Source organism: Hyperoodon ampullatus, assembly GCF_949752795.1.
Source record: "Hyperoodon ampullatus genome assembly, chromosome: 16".
Taxonomy (NCBI): Eukaryota; Metazoa; Chordata; class Mammalia; order Artiodactyla; family Ziphiidae; genus Hyperoodon; species Hyperoodon ampullatus.
Window position 1 is genome coordinate 45197084 of NC_136929.1, and position 19302 is coordinate 45216385.

The following is a 19302-nucleotide window of genomic DNA, read 5'->3' on the forward strand; positions in this document are numbered from 1 at the left end:
GATCCCGGGAGCGTCACTGACCGCGCAGCGCGGGATTGGCGGGTCCCGGGCGGTCAGCGGCGGCGGGAATTTTCGGATGTGTTCGCTGCGGCCGGGAGGCAGCGGTTGGGCTGAACCCAACTGGTGGCGTGGGCGGCGGAACCGGGAAGGCGAGTGCGCCGCAGACCCCTGGGCTCCCGCCTGTGGCTTGTAGAGTTGCCGCCTTCTTTCCTCTCCTACTCCCCCGGAGCTGCGGGGAAGCATGGATCGGTACCGGCCATGGCTGCACCCCGCGGCGCAGGGCTCGGCCGCCGGGGCCCCGTATCCCTCCTCCGCCTCGTCCCGCAGCTGCCGGGACAGCAAGATGCCGCGCAGGAAGGGCCCCCAGCACCCTCCGCCGCCCGCAGGCCCCGAGGAGCCTGGAGAGAAACGCCCTAAGTTTGTAAGTTAGGCCTGAAGCTGGGGTGGGGCAGCTCCCACAGTGCCGGTAGGCTGCGGCTCGGTCCCGGGTCCTTCAATGTCATTCAGCTCTGACCTGACTGACAGCGTGGGTGGGCCCACAGGGCCTAACTGGGGGCTACATTTTGTTCTAGATTGTCAGAGCTGCCAATCTCTTCACAGATTTATGACGGCAGGGTCCAATTCTATTTGGATCCTTTGACAAATACCCTGATCAGTGTGTTGCCCCAAATTTTTTAAGGCTGACGTGAGAAGCAGTTCAAATGTCTGAGTATTGACGTCACTATGGACTTTGCTGCATTTTTTTAAGTTAAACTTTTCCTTTCCCCCCCAGCATCTGAGGGTATGAGATATATCAAAGTGAACTTTTAGGTGATAGTATTTCTTTTTCTGCTTAATATTTAAATTCCAAGAATAATTTTTAAAAGTAGATTATGATTTTCCAAGTTGAAACAGCTCGTTTAAAAATTGGCGGGTGATGTGGTCACTGCTAAAGAATGTCTTGTTTAGTTTGGAAAGAAGTCTAAGTATTTGAAACCTGCTGTTCTGGTTGCTTCTCTTACTCACTTCAACAGTCAAAGGAAGTGTCATGATTAGCGCCTTGTAAATCTTTCTGTTGGCATCAACTAGTGAAAGAATAGACAGTGAAGATTGTTTTGTTGTGTGTGTGTAAATAAATCAGAAATTAATCACAGAGAGTGGGTACATTTGGGGTGAGACTAATGGAATTGAAAATTTAATACTAACCCCTCCATTTTACTTAGGAATATGGAAAAACATTTTAGTCATAGGTGAAATTTTACAGCACAGCGTGTGCCTTCTGTGAACAAATGAAAGTTGTTAGGAATGTAAGTCAGGATACACAAATTAAGGGAATAAAGTCTTCTTTATTTATAGTCTTTATAAGAGGAGTGAGTAGCTACATATAGCAATTAAAAATGATAGATGAATAAAACTGAGAGCAGAGCTAAGAGATGTATCAGAATACTGAAAATGAGGGACAACATGGATTAATTACACAAAATTAAGTATCAACATAGCCATAGGAATGGTGAAATTTCACGGGAGGATCAACTATGTTGTTGATTGTTATCTTGACAGAGCTGAGGAATAAATAAGATAGAGTTAGATTGGCAATGAAAGATTCTATCCCATATGAGAAGAATCCACTGGGCAATGACTTTTCTTCCTTTTACAGTTTACTCTCTGGGTTAATGTTGTCTTTCCATTTTGTCTCCGACTTCTGTGCTCCAGAATTCATGAAGTGTAATTTTCTGTGACTTATTCCAGCACGGAGGTCATGAAAACAGAACCTAAGATAATATTTAAGTTTAGTTTCCTTGAGAAAAGTATCAGGTGATGTGAGTTCTAGGGTCTGTGCTGTTTTTCATTTCTTAGGTATGTTGTAAAGATGAAAAAATGTCTGAAGACAACACTTTTAAGCCTTAAATTTAATAAACACATCTAAAGTACTGTGTGTGTTTTTAGATAGGGGTCTGATTTGAATCAAAACTTTAAATTAATTTAGAAGTAATTTGGATTCTTTGTAATCTCGCAAACTAATTTAGATTCTTGCTTACATGGTAATTTCTGGGTATTTTACATTTCACTAATTTTGTTATCGGCTATGTCTAATCTATTTAACTTGTGAATATGTGTGTTATCAATTATTTTTTATTTCTGTAAGTTCCATTTGCTTCTTTTTCAAATCTGCCTGGTTACTGTATTCCTGATATTCCTTGTTTCTTATTCTTTTATTTCTTTAGACAATTCCTACTTTACTCTTCTTATTCTTTATTTGGCAGTTCTGGTATGTGCATCTTTGAACTGTCTGACATTGACTTGCACCCATGGTAGCTTGGTCTCTCCCTCCGCGCTTGTTAAACTTTGTATTTCAATAATTGCAAATTCAGTAATTTCATTGCTTTGTCTTAACCTGTCTTCTAGGAGGCCTAACCGGGGAGGCTTTTCTCTGGAGATGATCTGAGTCTGTTTCCACCAGGAGCCTGGGGGTGCCACTTCCTTATTGAACTGGACTCTTAGAGGGCCCGGGGTTCCAGGCTCAGCTCTAACTCTGTCCTGGCCTAGGCTCAGTATCCCAATCTCAAGGTTACCTTCTGAGCAGCCCTTCCCAGTCTGCCCACTTCTCACTGTTCTCAGTCCCACTCCAGTAACACTTGTTAATGGGTTGGAGGGTGATCTTTGGAGACCACCTCTTCCTCACGAGATCTCTGCAATGCCTCAAAAAATGATTGTTCAGTTGTTCAGTCTGCTGTACTGCCAGACATCAAGTTGCTTCTTGGCTTTCTCTTGATTTGGGATGAAGTGATGCTAGCTAGCCTGAATCTCTTCAGGTCACCTAGTCATTAGGTCATGTAGTTGCCTGGGGCAGCTGCTTTTGACTGGAACAAGTAATGAGGGTTGGTGATGGGACAGGAGTAGGGATAATGTAGGTGCTTGGTGTTTGCAACCACAAAGCTACAAACTGGTAGTGGAACTCAGGGCTAACCTGGCCACTGGCTCCTGTCTTAGTGTAAGAAGGCAGGAGCTCTGGTCCCCACTGAAATCCTGTTTTACTTTGAACCTGGATAAAGCAGACAAACAAATCCTTGTTTTCCACTGCATGTTTGGTTGTGGGCCTCAAGTTACTTCTGAATTGTGTATAAACATCTCTAGCATAGAACTTCTCCCCATAGATGTGTGTAAATAGTAGAAGTCTGTCTATTATAAACGTAGGATAGTTTGGCTGCGTAATGAATCAACTTCTTTTGGGCTGCTTGCGAACTAACCAACTTGGTTTCAGCAGAGAATATGGCAAGCAGTGTGTGTGTATTAAGGTACTGGGATAGTTACTGGGAGATGGCTTGCAACAAGTGGAGGCTGGAAGGACAATGCAAGAACCTGGGTGAAGACTGTGAAGGTGAATAGAATTCAGTAGGATCATTAAACTTGTACCTGCCCTAGGTCACAGCATCAGTACCTGGACCCGAGTCCTATTTCCCTTCTAGAACAAAACAAAACAGTTTCTTACTCGTCGTGAAAAGCCTGTCAGTGATTCTGGGCATTCCATTGTTACCTTCCACTATTAGAAACACACAGTACGCACAGTGGTGGCCACCAGATCCAGAGTGAGAGCAGGGCGTGTGTCTTCTGGAGAAGTTTCCGTTTCTAGGATGTGTGCCAGCCCTTTGAAAGGGGGCCAGTAAATTCCATGATCCAAGCTGGAAGAGTAGCTCTTCTTTTTCAATTAGGAATATCCTTTAAGTTCTCACAGACTTTAGTATAAATCTGGCATCTATCTAATCATGGTTTCCATTGTCTAGATTGTTATTGTCCAGTTATGTCATTACAGTACCATCAGTTTTGGTTGTGAGAGGTTTTTCACCATGTCCATTAATATCTGTATGTCTACTGTGTTTGGTCATTGTTAGCAATCACAGTTAACCTTAGTGAGCTGAGCACTGTTCTAGGTGCTTCATAATTTTCAATTGCTTTAATCCTTATAACAACCCTGTGAGGTAGGTAGTATTAATTAGCCTTGTTTGCTAGAAGGGGAAACTGAGGTACAGAGGTTAAATTGCCTTTGGTTGCACAGCTGCCAGTGGGCGAGGCTGGGATTTGAACCTAGGCAAGCTGGCTCCAGAGTACACATCCTTAGTCACTATCCTGTATTACTCTCCCATGCTAGTGGGAGTTGTACTTTTACTGCGTTACTGCTTCTTTTTTCATTCAGGAACCATTAACAATAGTTAGTAATGCCTTTAATGAATATAGAATTAGTGATTTCCTGATTATAGGCAGATTGTGAGGTGGGAAGAGGTATTAGGTTGGAGAACTTTTGCTTATTGTACTGGGAACTTGAGAGTTGACATCGGAGTGGGCTTGGTGAGAATAGTGCCTGCTCGCCTTATTTCCTTGGGCTTATTTGGAGGCAGGTGTGGTAGGCTGAATAATGATCCCCCAAAGTTATTCACGTCTTAACATTCCCGTTAATTCCTGGAACCTGTGAATGTTACTTTATGACAAAAAAAGGACATTGCAGGCATGATTAAGTAAACTTTTAAAAAATGGGGATATTTTCCTGGATTATCAGGGTGGACCCTAAATGCAAACACACTTCCTTATGAGAAGGAGGCAGAGGAAGACTTGACTACAGAAAGGGAGAAGGTGAGGTGACTATAAGGCAGAGAGTGGGGATGCAGCCACATGCCGAAGAATGCTGGCAGCCGTCAGAAACTGGAAGAGACAAGGAACCCTTCTCCCATATCCGGAGACTGGCCCTGCTGACACCTTGATTTTAGCCCAGTTGAACACATTTCTGCTGTTTTAAGCCATCAGGTTTGTGGTAATTTGTTACGGCAGCCACAGGAAACTAACAGCAGTTATGAGGATGACCACATTGAAAGTTTTGGTTTCACAGTTTATAAATGTATGTTTTAGGAGAACCATCAGATTCATTTAAATCTCTTCCTGTGGTATCGTTTATTTTGGAAGATTTGTGATTTGAGCGAATATTAGATAACCACAGTTTGGTTTCCTGGAATAATGACTAGAACCTTCATTCATCTTGCTGTGCTGTATCATTATCATAAAGCAACTATGATAATGATACAGGTGAGTTCTGTGTGCTCTTTTTGAATTTATTTCTTCATTGAGTCCTCAGCTAAAGTGATGCTTTCAGTTGTCCTAGAGTTACACTGTCAAGAATTGGAGATGGTGTTCTTAGTTGAAGGCTTTAGGCACCTGAGTTTTATTCATTTCAAAATTCCACCTAACCTAGCAGGCACTGAAACCTTCATAAGGTAAAAATCACTTTATTCAGTCCAGTCTTCTGAGTATAGTCGTCCTTCGGTATCCACGGGGGGTTGGCTCCAGGACCCTCCTTGGATACTAAAATCCATGGATGCTCAAGTCCCCTACATAAAATGGCATAGTGTTTGCATATAACCTATGCACATTCTCCAGTAAATCATTTCTAGATTACTTATAATACCTAATATAATGTAAATGCTATGTGTATAGTTGTAAATACAATGTAAATGCTATGTAAATAGCTGCTAGTGTGTGGCAAATTCAAGTTTTGCCTTTTGGAACTGTCTGGAACTTTTTTTCCCCAAATATTTTTGATCTGTGTTTGGTTGACTAGTCAGATTCAGAACCTGCGGATACAGAGCGTTGAATGTAAATTGCCCTGAATCATCCCAGACTTTCTTTTCTTCTATCCTTCTAACAGGAAAAATAAGTTTACTTTTGTTTGTTAATAGATGATTTATCAAGAGAACAAAATATATCAAGTGGCTTTTGGGGAGTATATTTAGCTGCTGAAAATAGATAGTATATGGTATTTATTACTTCTGGATCACTCTGGATCTTTTCTTTGTGAGTAAAAAGGGGTGGGAGCAGGGATAATTGTCTTAGATTTAGAGCAAGGCTTAATTGCTTTTTTCAAAGACTTGGGTCTTTAATTATGAAGAAGCAAACTGACATACATTTATTGCACTGTGAAACCTTGCGTCTCATCTAGTCTGTCTTGTAACAATTGCTTCTGAACAGATGTTACCTGAAATACCTTTGCGCAGTTGGTAGAATGCTAAAATTTGTCATGCTTTTATTATTGTTGTCTTAAATTAACTCTACTTTATGGCGTAACTTTATTGCTGTGTCCTAGAATCTTTATATATTTATTGCCTTATAGATTGGATTTAAAATTGGCTTTTTACATAGAATGTAAATTAACCTGTGTATAACTTGTTTATGCTTGCAGAATAATACGAGGAAAACCTGCTATGTATTACACTAACGTAATTGTCTTTAACTCAGCACATAGTATCCTCCAAACTAGGAATGAAATGAATGCTACAGAATATGCTTACTATCACACTCTGCTTGTTTATCCCAGAAACTAATTTGACTTTTAGATCTATAAAATATAGATTAAGCATAACCTTTTACTTCATGAGATATTAAGGATCAAAGCATGAGCTTTCTTTGAACAGGATCTACAAAGGTAACTTTCTCTCAATAGCAGCAGGGTGGCATTGAAATACCTTACCATTGGGAGTAATTTTCTCAAATAGCAAATCACATAATCATTATTAACTTAAGGGAGAATTTAAGAGTTTCAGTAAGTTAAGTTTTGGTGCTGGAGTATTCAAGTTTCTATCTAATTAATGAAAAGTACTCGGAAATGCTTTGCCATAGATTTTATTCTTCAGAAGACCCACTGCCAACCTTTCTCACAGTTTTTTGTAGAAGAGGCATTATGAATAATGTTTATGAGCAGTGACTTGTACCATTTTTAGGTCTTCGATTCCAGCTATGTCACATATTAGCTGTGTGAACTCCGGTGAGTTATTTAGCCTCTCTCTGTGCCTGTTTCCTCATGTGTAAAATGGGGTTGTTGGGAAGATTAAAAGTTAATGTGATGGGCCGAGAACAGGACCTGTAACAGCACTGTAACCTCTAAATATTTACCATATATAGGTTTGTTGTTGTCATCATTAGTAGTAGCAGTAGTAGTAGTACAATTTTGGTCTAGATTTTAGGGCATTGGGGATGTTACATTGGATATTTGAATAACTTTCTTATACTGGGAAATCTTAATTGGAGCAGACTTTTTCCTCATGTTGAGGCGGAGGCATTCTGTTCCCAGGTCTTATCCTGGCAGCTCAGGTGACATGTGCATTGATGCAGACTTCTGATTCTTTTTTTTGCTATACGCGGGCCTCTCACTGTTGTGGCCTCTCCCGTTGCGGAGCACAGGCTCCGAACGCGCAGGCTCAGTGGCCATGGCTCACGGGCCTAGCCGCTGCGCAGCATGTGGGATCTAACCGGACCAGGGCACGAACCCGTATCCCCTGCATCGGCAGGCGAACTCTCAACCACTGCACCACCAGCGAAGCCCCAGACTTCTGATTCTTATGGCTGAAAGGTCAGAGCAAGTTTCTGAAGCTTTCTGAGGGGTATGTTCTTATTTGTAAAACAAGTTTTATGCAACTATGAAACTTAGGTACCAACGAAACTTACAAAAAGAAACTTGCAAAGGAAATGACCTCAAACTTAGGGAAAAAAATTCTTGTGATACTCCATTGTGGATTGAATGATAGTAAAAATAATGTTACTTATATATGTATAGATATAAAACCAAGTATAACTCTTCATGCTTATGGCTCTTTTACAAAACAGATTTACATATAAAATCCAAAATAAAACTATAAGACCCATAAAATTTAAATTAACAACATTAATGTGACTGATAATTATTTTTGTTGAAATTAAGTCATCACTGTTGGATTTAATAGTGGAAAGATATGTGTGTGGTTTGCTGTTTTCCTTTTTGTCAACTTGACTCTTGGATAGAAATGGAATTACAGAGCTGAGGAGGCTAAGCACAGACTGATGGCTCCAGAGATCTGGCTCCACACTGTTGGTGGAGGCCTGTTATCTAACATCCCTGTTTTTTTCACAAGGTCTGGACTTGAGGTTCTGGGTGAAGTAATGAACTCTTATGATAAAAAGAAAAGAGCCATATGTAAATTTTTTTTTTTTTTTTTTTTTAGTAAATTATATGAAACTGTTGAAAAAGAGCAGAAAGAATTAGAGCCAAGACCACCAGCCTCTATATTCATTTTTTTTTTCCTTATAAATTTATTTATTTATTTTTGCTGTGTTGGGTCTTCGCCTCTGTGCGAGGGCTTTCTCCAGTTGTGGCGAGTGGGGGCCACTCTTCATCGCGGTGCGCGGGCCTCCCACTGTCGCGGCCTCTCGTTGCGGAGCACAGGCTCCAGACGCGCAGGCTCAGTAGCTGTGGCGCACGGGCTTAGCTGCTCCGTGGCATGTGGGATCCTCCCAGACCAGGGCTCGAACCCGTGTCCCCTGCATTGGCAGGCAGACTCTCAACCACTGCGCCACCAGGGAAGCCCTATATTCATTTTTCTCTTGAAATTTACCTCTCCATAGCTTTGGGTATATCGTTCCTTGAATAGTGTCATTTTGGAATTATTAGAGCTTTTCGAAACTGAATTCTTCTTAAGTGCAGGAGCTTGTGAACCGTATGTGGCATGATGTCCATGTTGTTGGGCCTTCTGATACCATATTGGTAGAGCACACAGATGTAGGCATGGTCACCAAAAGTGCCTGATGGAACGTGGTTCTAGAGGAGTCATTCAGATTGTACAGAACGTTCTTGCTTTATTTCTTTTATTTCTAATGTTTAATATAATCTTGGAAAAATACAAAGTTTCAAAAGTCTGATAGAATTGGAGAGTCTGTGGAAGGGTCCTGCAGACCTCAGTTTGAGGAACCTGGAGATGATTTAAGACAAGACGTTAGGAGAGTCCTTGAACAGGCAAAGGTTTTGCACCTTTGTTTAGCGAAAAGTGATTAGTAAGTATTTATCAGTAGTGAAGGATGCATACAATGTGCTTTAAAACAGTTTACCTCTAAGTGCTTTTCTAAGGGTCAACATTTCCCTTGCAATCTTTAAACAATATACTTTATCATACAAAAGAGGTATAGAACACCATGTAACTGCTCACCAGTAAGCTTCAGAAATGAAACATCATAAATTCTATTGAAATGTTCATTTCTTCCCTTTCTATTTATATCTCCTTATAATATTTACTCTTCATTTCTTTGAAGTAAAGGCTTACAGGATTTAAATTTTTAAAAAATTTTGATTAGTATTTTTGTTGTTGTTGTGGGGGTTCCAATTTATATCTCTCTCTTTTTCCTGAAAATAGATCCATGAATGGAATCAATACCTAATAACTTTCTAATCCCTCCATCTTTGAGCGTCATAGCCCATCTTAAATACCAGAAAAAAAGGGGACACTGGGATTTAATGTATCAAACATGTACTAAGAGCATCCTGTGTGCTGAGGGCCTTGGGGTACACCCAAGGAGCTGTGGTCCACGTCAAACCTTCATGGATTAAAGATGGCTAAATAACCTGCTCAAAGCTCTCCAAGGAAATTATTGCTAATTCTAGGTCATTCTAGATGTTAAAAGAAAAAAAAAAGTATATGCCTTTTTTGGGGTTAAGGTGTAGAATTTCTTGAAACTCTCGGTAAGATACATGGATTAATCTAATTGTCAGATCTGTAATGTTACATTTCTTTAGCTAATTTTATTGTGAGGTGTCTTCCCAAGATGCGGGGGAGTTTATCCTGTAATAGCTGCATTTTCCCGAGGCAGGCTGTTTATTTGGGTGTCATAAAAATGAAACTTTGTAACATTCAGTTTTTAACCAGGATTTACAAATTGGTGACATTGATTATGGACTGTACTGTAGTATTAAACTGTTTTTGTTTATCAAAACATTGGATAGAATGCAATTCATAAAGACAATTACAATTCATTTCTAATGAAAAATTGACAGCCCGAGAAATGAACATGAAGAATAGAATGCACATAATCTACATTCATAAACTCAGTTTGACAGTTTCATTTCTTTATAAAAGGTGATGGTCTTCATTAAAACCATGTTCTACTGCACTCTTCCTATCTTCTGAGTGTATCATTTTGCTCTTATTGATATGTTATCTCGAGCCTGCTTTCAGTTGCTGTTTGCATATGTTTGTAAGCTTTTGGAAGTCACTTTCTCTCATGGTGGTGCCTGATATAGGCTTGAGCTTATGATGTGAACACTTGGCTAATTGAAAATCTATGCAAAGCTACTCTTGTAACCTTACACCACCTGGTTCATTAATCTATTCATGATTAATTTTAATTTAAATAATATTGATATACCCTAAATGTCTATTTTCTTTTTATAAAAGATTGCAGTGGTGGTGGGTGAGGGCATGTAAAGACTACCAGAAGCATCTGGGTCATTGGAGAACTGAGCCTGCTGACTCAAGCTCCTCCAGGGGCCTGGCAGCGTGGCTTTAGAGCACCCCCTCCAACCCTCCAACCACTGTGATAAAGAGGGCTTGGGCTGGATTCAAATATGGCTGTATGTCCTTGGGCAAATTAACTTCTGTGCCTCAGTTATCCTATCTGTAAAATGGAATAGATAATCGTAGTATTGTGATGATTAGTTGAGGTAATGCATGTTACAATAGCTTGGGCACAGAGCCTAACAGTTAATACATGACAGCTCTTATTCCAGATCTTTCTGGATTTACCATGCGCTTGGGGCCCAATAAACCTGTTGTAAGTTGAAAATATAATAAGTCAAAAATGCATGGAATATGCCTAACTGAACATTATAGCTTAGCCTAGGCTACTTTAAACGTGCTTGGAAAACTTAACATTGGCCTATGGTCAAGCAAACTCATCTAACACAAAGCCTATTTTATAATAAAGTGTTGACTATCTCATGTATTGAATACTGTACTGAAAGTGAAAAACAGACTGGTTGTGTGGGTCCAGAGTGATTGTTTCACATGGCTGATGGGAGCTGCGGCTGCCTTCCGCCCAGCATCACGAGGGAGTATCCTACCACCTATCTATCACTAGCCTAGGAAAGGATCAAAAATTAAAATTTGAAGTACAGTTTCTGTTGAATGATTATAGTTTTCACATCATCGTAAAGTTGCAACTTTGTATGTGGGAGACTGTAGTTTTATTCTTTTGGTTCCCGAACCCCAAAATAGGGGAGATTCCACCTCTGTAGTGTTGAATTCTCTCAGGCTGGTCATCTTGAAGGGCATGTGACATGATCTCAGTTATTGACAGCATTTTGACCTTTCTTCTGCTTCCCCCCACCCGCCTTCCTCCGTTCCTGCTGGACACCTGCATTGTGTCCAGGGACCTGACCTTAATTCCAGTGGGGAACATGCCAAGAGGCTTGGCCCCTGGACATATATCCCCTCCTTTCTGTTTCATCTAGACCTCCATCCCCTTGACCTTGCCTCTCTTTCTTTCTCTGTCAACCTCCTGCTGACAACATTTGCTCTACACTAAACCCACACCCTATGAAAGTAACCCAGGGCTTCCTTTTGAACTAGGATGCCTTCACATTCCTCGCCTCCTCAACCCTGCCATAAGGTAGAATATAAATAAATAAAGCAGCTCTGGCCTTCTTGTCCACTTGCCTCCTCTCTCCAAGCCTGGAACAACCTGATAGGCTTCTCTGTGGCTGACCCGTGCTGCTGCATCCTGGTGGAAACCCCTCCAGCTCTGTGAACTGACGCCCTTAGACATCAGGAATCTACAGACTCACTGATTATCAGGGTCTTCAGAGTTGTTGATCACAGTCATCATCATGATAGCTATGCTTATTCAGCTCTCTTGGTGGGCTGGGCACTCTTTTAATCACTTAATCCTAACACAATGCTTTGAAGTAGGTACTCTCACCATCCTTGTGTTACCCTTGATGGAACTGAGGCAGGGAGAGAGGTTTGGGGATGGTCCCGAGGTGCTGCAGCTGGGAACAGGGAATGATGGATGTGAACGCAGCCAGGCTGGGCCAGAGCCCTGGCTTTGAACTGGCTTTTTGGGTACGTCCTTTTTTATTTCTCTCAGCATCTGTGCTGAGACTGTATGTATTCACTCTTGTTACCTTCTCTATGGGCCTGATTCCTTTTTGTTGTAGATAGTTTTTTAAATTGAAAAAGTAATGTATGAAACTCTTAAAAAGCCCAACAGTGTAAGAGTTCAGAGTGAAATTCACTAAGACTCCCTTACATCCCAGACCACCAGTTCAGATTTTCCCCATACAGAGGCAATGATGACTTTTATTATTTTCTTTTGGATCTTTTAATGATATTCTCTCTGTGTGTGAAGCTCCCACTTGGTACTGCACAGTAACATGCCACAGCATTTGCTGAAATGATCTTAGAGATGGTTTCTCCTGACTCCTCACACTCACCTTGACACCTTCTTCAGAGAGAAAATAGAGGCCGTACTGCTTAAACTGGCTCAATTTCCTGCTATTGCTGCTGTAATCTTCTATATCTGCAACTCTTCATCCTTTCTCTTCCAATATCCACAGAAAAAGTGTCTGTTTTTCTATTCATGGTTAATCCCTTTGCCACTGATCTTGACCCAGTCCCATTCCATGAAGCTGTTTCACTCTTCACAGGCTCCATCCTGTAAGAATGCTCAGATATCTTCCATTCTGAAAGAAAAAGCAGAAGCAAAACCAAACAACCTCCCTCTCCAACTTTCCCATGACCCTGTGACCCGCTCAATACCATGCTGTTTCCTTCCCTTATAGCCAAATTCTGTGAATTAGCTGTTTTCATTTATTCTGTAAATATTTGAATGGCCTTTAATACCAAGCATAGCACAGGTGGGTACAGTTTGGTTCTTGACTTCAAGAGGCTCCCATTCAGTCTGGCATGGAGAATAGTGGTACAGACCAAGTGTGTGGTATTACCAGGGAGGCCATATTGTGTAATTTTAAAGAACTCGGGCCCTGAAGTTAACCTGGGTTTAAGTCCTGACTCTGAAATTGGTAGCTGTGTGACCTTGGGAAATTACTTTTGTTGTTGTTTGTTTCTTCATTTATGATGTGGGAACAGCAGTACCTGTATTATAGGTTAGACATGATGTTTCAATGTGTTATAATGGGGGTTAACATGTAAGTACTAAATAGCTCTTAGCTTGTTGCTGCTGTCATGATGGCATCGGCCAAGGGTAGAGTGAGCTCATAAGGGAGGGATTCAGACACCTCCCGTAGGCTCCTCAACCTGTCTTTGCTTCTGTCATTCCACTGAAATTGCTTTGGCAGATCAACAACTGCCAACCCAGTGGCCGATTTTCAAGCTTCGTCTTACTAGACTTCAAGGTATTAGCACTGATCCCTCACTTCTTCAAACCTTTGCTGTAACTTATTCTTCTCTTCTAATCTTTACTCATCCCTCTTCCTACCCTCTTAGTGTTCCCAAGTACTATCTCTTTGATCTTTTACTTTTTTTACTTGATACCTCCTTCCAGCATGAGCTCATTCATTTCATTAGCTTTTACTACCACCTAGATCAGTGCTGTTAAGTACAGCTTTCTGTGATGATGGAAATGTTCTGTTCTACTGTGTCCGATTTGATATTCACTAGTCATATGTGGCTAATACTAGCAAAGGGCTGACTTTTTAATTTGAATTAACTTTTGAAATAGCCATATGTGGCTAGTGGCTAATGCTAGACTTTGGCCCACATTCATGTTTAAATGGACTGCCTGTGGTCTCAGGCACAGGCCATCTACAGGTCAGACTGCCTTCCAATGATGTGACAGTTTATTCCTGCTGGATAACTTGTACATCTTGTCCAGGCAAAGATGATACACTTTCTTAGCCTCTGAAGCTACCCTCAGTGATGGGTTTATGAGCAAAACGACATCAACGATGACAGAAACAGGAATGGGATCACACCTGTTAGAATGGCTGTCATCAAGAAGAGAGAACAAGTGTTGGTAAGAATGTGGAGAAAAGGCAACCCTTGTGCGCTGTTGGTGGGAATGTAAACTGGTTCAGCCACTATGGAAAACAGTATGGAGGTTTTCCAGAAATTAAAAATAGAACTATCATATGACTCATCAATCCTAGTTCTGGGTATATATCCAAAGGAAACAAAAACTGGACCTCAAAAAGGTATCTGGACTCCCATGTTTATTGCAGTATTATTCACAATAGCCAAGATATGGAAGCAACCTAAGTGTCCATCAACAGTTGAATGGATAAAGAAGATGTGGTATATATATATACACACACACACACAATAGAATGTTTATTCACCTGTGAGAAAGAAGGACATTCTGCCATTTGTGACAACATGGTTGGACCTTGAGGGCGTTATGCTAAGTGAGATAAGCCAGAGGGGGAAAGACAAATACTATATGATATTACCTATATGTGGAATCTGAAAAAGAAGGGTGGGGGAATGTGTTAAGGGAGATAAATTTTGGGGAGATGAGTTAAAGGGTATAAACTTAAAATTAGAAGATAAGTTCTGGAGATCTAATGTACAGCATAGTGATTATAATCAACCATACTGTATCATAAACTTCAGAGTTGCTAAGAGACTAGATCTTGTGTTCTCCACACAAAAAAGAAATGATAATTATGTGAAGTGATAGAGGTGGTTAGCTAAAGCTACTGTGGCAATCATATTGCAAAATATAAATGTATCAGATCAACACATTGTATGCCTTTAACTTACACAATGTTATATGTAAGTTATACCTGCAGTCCTTGGTCATTTGCAATAGGTTATTAGGATCACTGGGGGCCTTCCTGTGCCTGTGGCTGTCAGCTGCTGACTTCCCCATAACCCTTGTTGACTCGTTTTATTAGTGTGCTTGAATTGTGCGATGATCAATATGAAATGTGAAATTATGAATATGAATCAATATGAAACTATGTGCTTTCAGAAGTCCTTTATAAATATACTTGGGTTATTACTAGAGAGTCATCGCTGAAGTCTCCTTGGTGTTGTTGGAAGATTGTCAAGGGCAGTTTAGGCTGTAGTTGCTTGAGCCTGCAGCTTGACTACAGAAATTGGTGTGTTCAAAACCTAAGTTGTGACATAGAATTTTATGTGTTGGAATTTCACTATGTCATCGTGTGACATAGTGTAAGTTTGATACAGTATTGGACTGCTCTGTATGTAACCCCATTCAAGGATTTCTCTCTCCAAATTCCCCAAATTTCTTTGGATGAGAAGTGCAATGAAAAGTATTAAGGTGAGGAACCCATGTATTTCTGTGTGTGTAGCACTGGCACGATGGTTACTTATGTTATATTATTTTTTGAATCACTGAAAAGGGAAAATAAGTGACCCAGGTTATTTATTTTTTCCTCTAGAACCTATTGAATTGTAAACTCCTTCAGGGCAGGTGCTGTGTTTTATAGTTCTTTATATACCAGGCCGGGCATGATGTTTTGTTAGCTTAGATGCTCAATAATGATATCTGGCTTGGTTAGTATTTCTAAAAGAGATGTAAAACAACCACATTTTATGTATAGTACTGGGACTGCATGTAAGAGCTGGAATTGTGCTCTTTTTCCTCCTTTTTCAGATATTAAATTTGTAAATATGCAATCATCTTTTTGACTCATTTTAAGTGACAAACCAATGTAGAGGGTAGTAATAAAAAGTAGTAATCAAATTATGCAGGAAAACTTAGTGGTGATTTAATTATTTAAAAAAGAGTTTAAACTTATCAATAATTTAAAAATTAAATTTTATTTATTTAGCTTTTGCCCTGTAATTAATTTCTGACAAGTATGTGTGTGTTTTTTTGAATGAGATTTTGTAATGTGGATATTTTTGTGGCTTATGTTTAGTCTGATTTGGAAGGACATGGTGTATAAGGCTTGTGGCATGTACTAACGCTTAAATTCTACAAATAAAAATATAAAAACTATTGATTACATTTCTATTTTACACTTAAGCAACTTTAAAAAAAATAAAGGGGGAAACTCCCTAGCAAAACATATATTTTTGTGTTAGTCAGTTTTCAGAAATTACAATCCCCTCAGCTTCTTATCACCTCAACTTTTAAGATAAGACTTTGTACTCAGTGTTATAACACTTAATAACCGTCCAATTGGAATTATACTTATCTTTCTTTTTATTTATTTTATTATTTTATTTAATTTATTTTTTTGGGCTATGTTGGGTCTTCACTGCTGCACATGGTGAGTGGGGGCTACTCTTCATTGCAGTGAGTGGGCTTCTCATTGTGGTGGCTTCTCATTGCAGAGCACGGGCTCTAGGTGCGTAGGCTTCAGTAGTTGTGGGATGTGGGCTCAGGAGTTGTGGCTCGTGGGCTATAGAGCACAGGCTCAGTAGTTGTGACTCCGGGCTTAGTTGCTCCGTGGCATGTGGCATCTTCCCGGATCAGGGCTTGAACCTGTGTCCCCTGCATTGGCAGGTGGCTTCTTAACCACTGCGCCACCAGGGAAACCCTATGCTTATCTTTCTTGTTAAGATTTCATTTCCAATTCCTTTGCCTCATAAACAACTCAGAAACTGCTTCATTTCTACTGTAAGTCTTCCTCCCTGGGTTTGAAACAGCTGCTGTCCCACGGAGCGGCGAGGACTGAGGGAAGGGAAGGGAAGGGAAGGGCAGGGAAGGGAAGGAAATTGAGCCTGGGTTTGGGGTCACAGTGACCAAGATTCCATTCCCAGCCTGGCCACTCATCCGCTCTGGCAGATCACTTTTGTGACACTCAATTTACTGATCGGTAAGATGGGATAATGGCTGATTTATAGGATTGTTGGGTGTATTAGTAACTATGGTAATGCTCAGTAGGTGATGGTGGAAATGGTGATGAGGTGGGCTATATCATATGGGTACCTAGGGATCCATTTTGCAGTCTTGGGTTCTGTCTCAGTCAAGGCCTCTTTTGGCTTAAAGGAACATAACAATATCTAGTTTAAGCTTAGAAAGGGCAGTTGTAAAGATGCACAGGGCTATCTCTTGGGATCAAGCACAGTGAGTTTAGCTGCCTCACTTGGATTGGAGCTGAGAACTGAAAACGGGCAGCTTGTCTCATTCCCTTTTCTGGGATCATACATTTTTGTGGTGCTTCTTACCAGGCATTGCTCCACTATTGTACCTCTGCATTGTATCACTTCTGCTACCTTGATTTTCACACAGCCAAGCCCAGAGCCTCACAGTTCCAGGTATACATATATGTTCTTGGTCCTGATTCTCATCTCTGAATCCCAAGTCCACATTTCTGGGAGACTGAGGATTTAATTGGCTTTGCTTGGATTTAAGTGTTGAGCTCTGCTCACCTCAGCTGTGGCAGGGCTGGCTCACAAAGAACGATGAAGATTGCTGGTCCCACCCCTATGACATAGAGAAGGGATTGTGTGCACGAGACAGATAAACACAACAGGTGTCTGCCATATCTGCACATGTGGGACTTTGGTGATGCTAGGCACTAGAAGACCGAGCTTGCCCAATTTAGTCGTTTCTAACCCTGGCTGTATATTAGAGTCACCTTGGGGTAGCTTAAGTACTTATGGCAGGCCCTATCTTTGGGTATTCTGATTCAGTTGGTTTGGGATATTACTCAGGTATTTGTATTAGGAAAAGAAAACAAAAACTCTTCAGGTGATTCTCATATTCAGATTGAAAAACCACTCGCCTAAATGTTCCCTGCACTGTGGTATGTCTAGAAGTTCAAAGATAAGGGAAACAAGGTCCCTGCCACTTTTAAAAAAAAGGAAAGAAGAAAAAAAAAGACAAACCCACAAACTGCAAGACAGTGAGTGATCAATGACCCAAAGGGATTTTTTTTTTTTTATATATACACAGAACATTTTTATTACAGGATAAGGATATAGCACAGCAATAGCAGAAGGGTATGCAGTGAAAGGGGTCTGGGGATCTCAGGCATAGGCTGACACACAGGACACGTGCTGTCTGCAGGTCTTGAACCACCCCCAGCATACATGCAAAGCATTTTGGTACCAGGATGCCCCAAGTCTGTTCATGCTGGGGGTCTCTTACCTACATGACCAGCTTCCCCATCACCACCTGAAAGGAATAAGAGGGACTCAGTGGGTCAAACTCCTTTTTTTTGTAAGTCAACTATTTTATTTATTTAGTTATGTTATTTTTGGCTGCGTTGGATCTTCGTTGCTGCACGCGGGCTTTCTCTAGTTGTGGCGAGCGCGGGCTTCTCATTGCGGTGGCTTCTCTTGTTGTGGAGCACGGGCTCCAGAGTGCAGGCTCAGCAGTTGTGGCGCACGGGCTCAGTTACTCCACGGGAAGATCGCGTGGGATCTTCCCTGACCAGGGCCAAAGAACTATAAACAAAAGGGCTATGGGCGACGGAGGTGGGATCTTCATTTCTTGATGATACTGGAGGTTCACCCACCTTTACTGTAAATTTATATGCGCAATACCTACTCAGTCTGTTTTCTTCCCTCACATTGTATTCTCCCCTTTAGCTGTCAGTCTCCTGAGGCCCAGGCAACATGCTGGCTGTAGGGATGGTGCTGGGAAACTGCCACTGCTTGGAGTTCTCAGCCCCAAAGAAAAATCACAGCATGTGAGAGGCCCCAGCAGCTGAAAGGAGGGTGGTCCAATACAACTGACACCCAGCAAAGCAGAGCTGCTGGCAAAGTGGATTCAACTGTTATTTACTAGTTAAGTTGATTACTTATAACATGTTTTTATACTTAAACATTTGTGACTGTTCTGTTAGAAGAATAAAAGCCCATGTCCTTAAGATGGCCTGGGATGGATCTGCCCCTCCTTCCTCTTTTTGTTTCCTGTTGCTGTTGCCACGTGGGCTCCCTCCTTCCCTGAACCCTTTCCTAATGGCCTTTGTTCTTGCTGCTCTTTTATCTGAAACACTTTCCCTGATTCCTTAGTCCACTCCAGTCTGCTCAGATGCCACCTTCCCATTCAGACTTATGCCTACCCCAATTCCCACGTTTAAAATTGCAACCCTGCTTTCTGGGCCTGCCTTACTTTGTGCTAATTTTCATTTTTAGCAGAGCTCTCATCACCTTCTAACATCCTCTATAACTTATTAATGTGTTTGTTGTCTGTTCCCCAATAGAAGGTAAGCTTCTTTAGGACAGGAATCTTTGTTTTATTTACTGATGGTTCCCTTGTCAATAACATAGAAACGTTTAATAAATATTTGTTGAATGAATGAATGTTTTAGGAATCTCTCATTGTGTAAGAAGGACAAATTCTGTACTACCAGTTTTACCTAAATCATGGCTAAAACTTAATTTGACTTTAGTTTTAGATCATTGCTATAATGCTTCCATGTTCATTAGCAAGTATTTACGCACATATGATTAACAATGCTGCCTTTTCTTCCTGTCAGCATTAAATACCTCTGTTATGGTGCTTATCCCGCTGTCTTGCATTTTGGTTATTCGGCTACTCGTTTTGCTGCTCCTTTGGTTGTAAGCTCATAAGGGCAGGGACTGGGTCCTCTTTATA

General features: G+C 40.9%; 1 protein-coding gene across 1 annotated transcript in view; it reads left to right on the forward strand.

The window, feature by feature from the left end:
- Window positions 1-241: 241 nt before the first annotated feature.
- The window catches only part of DIAPH3 (diaphanous related formin 3), a gene marked incomplete at both ends in the record, with an annotated part of 534203 nt that continues 515142 nt past the window's right edge, over window positions 242-19302 (forward strand). The window contains one exon of the mRNA XM_079721707.1: window positions 242-421. Coding sequence (XP_079577833.1) covers window positions 242-421 — 180 coding nt within the window. The remainder of the gene's footprint in view (window positions 422-19302) is intronic.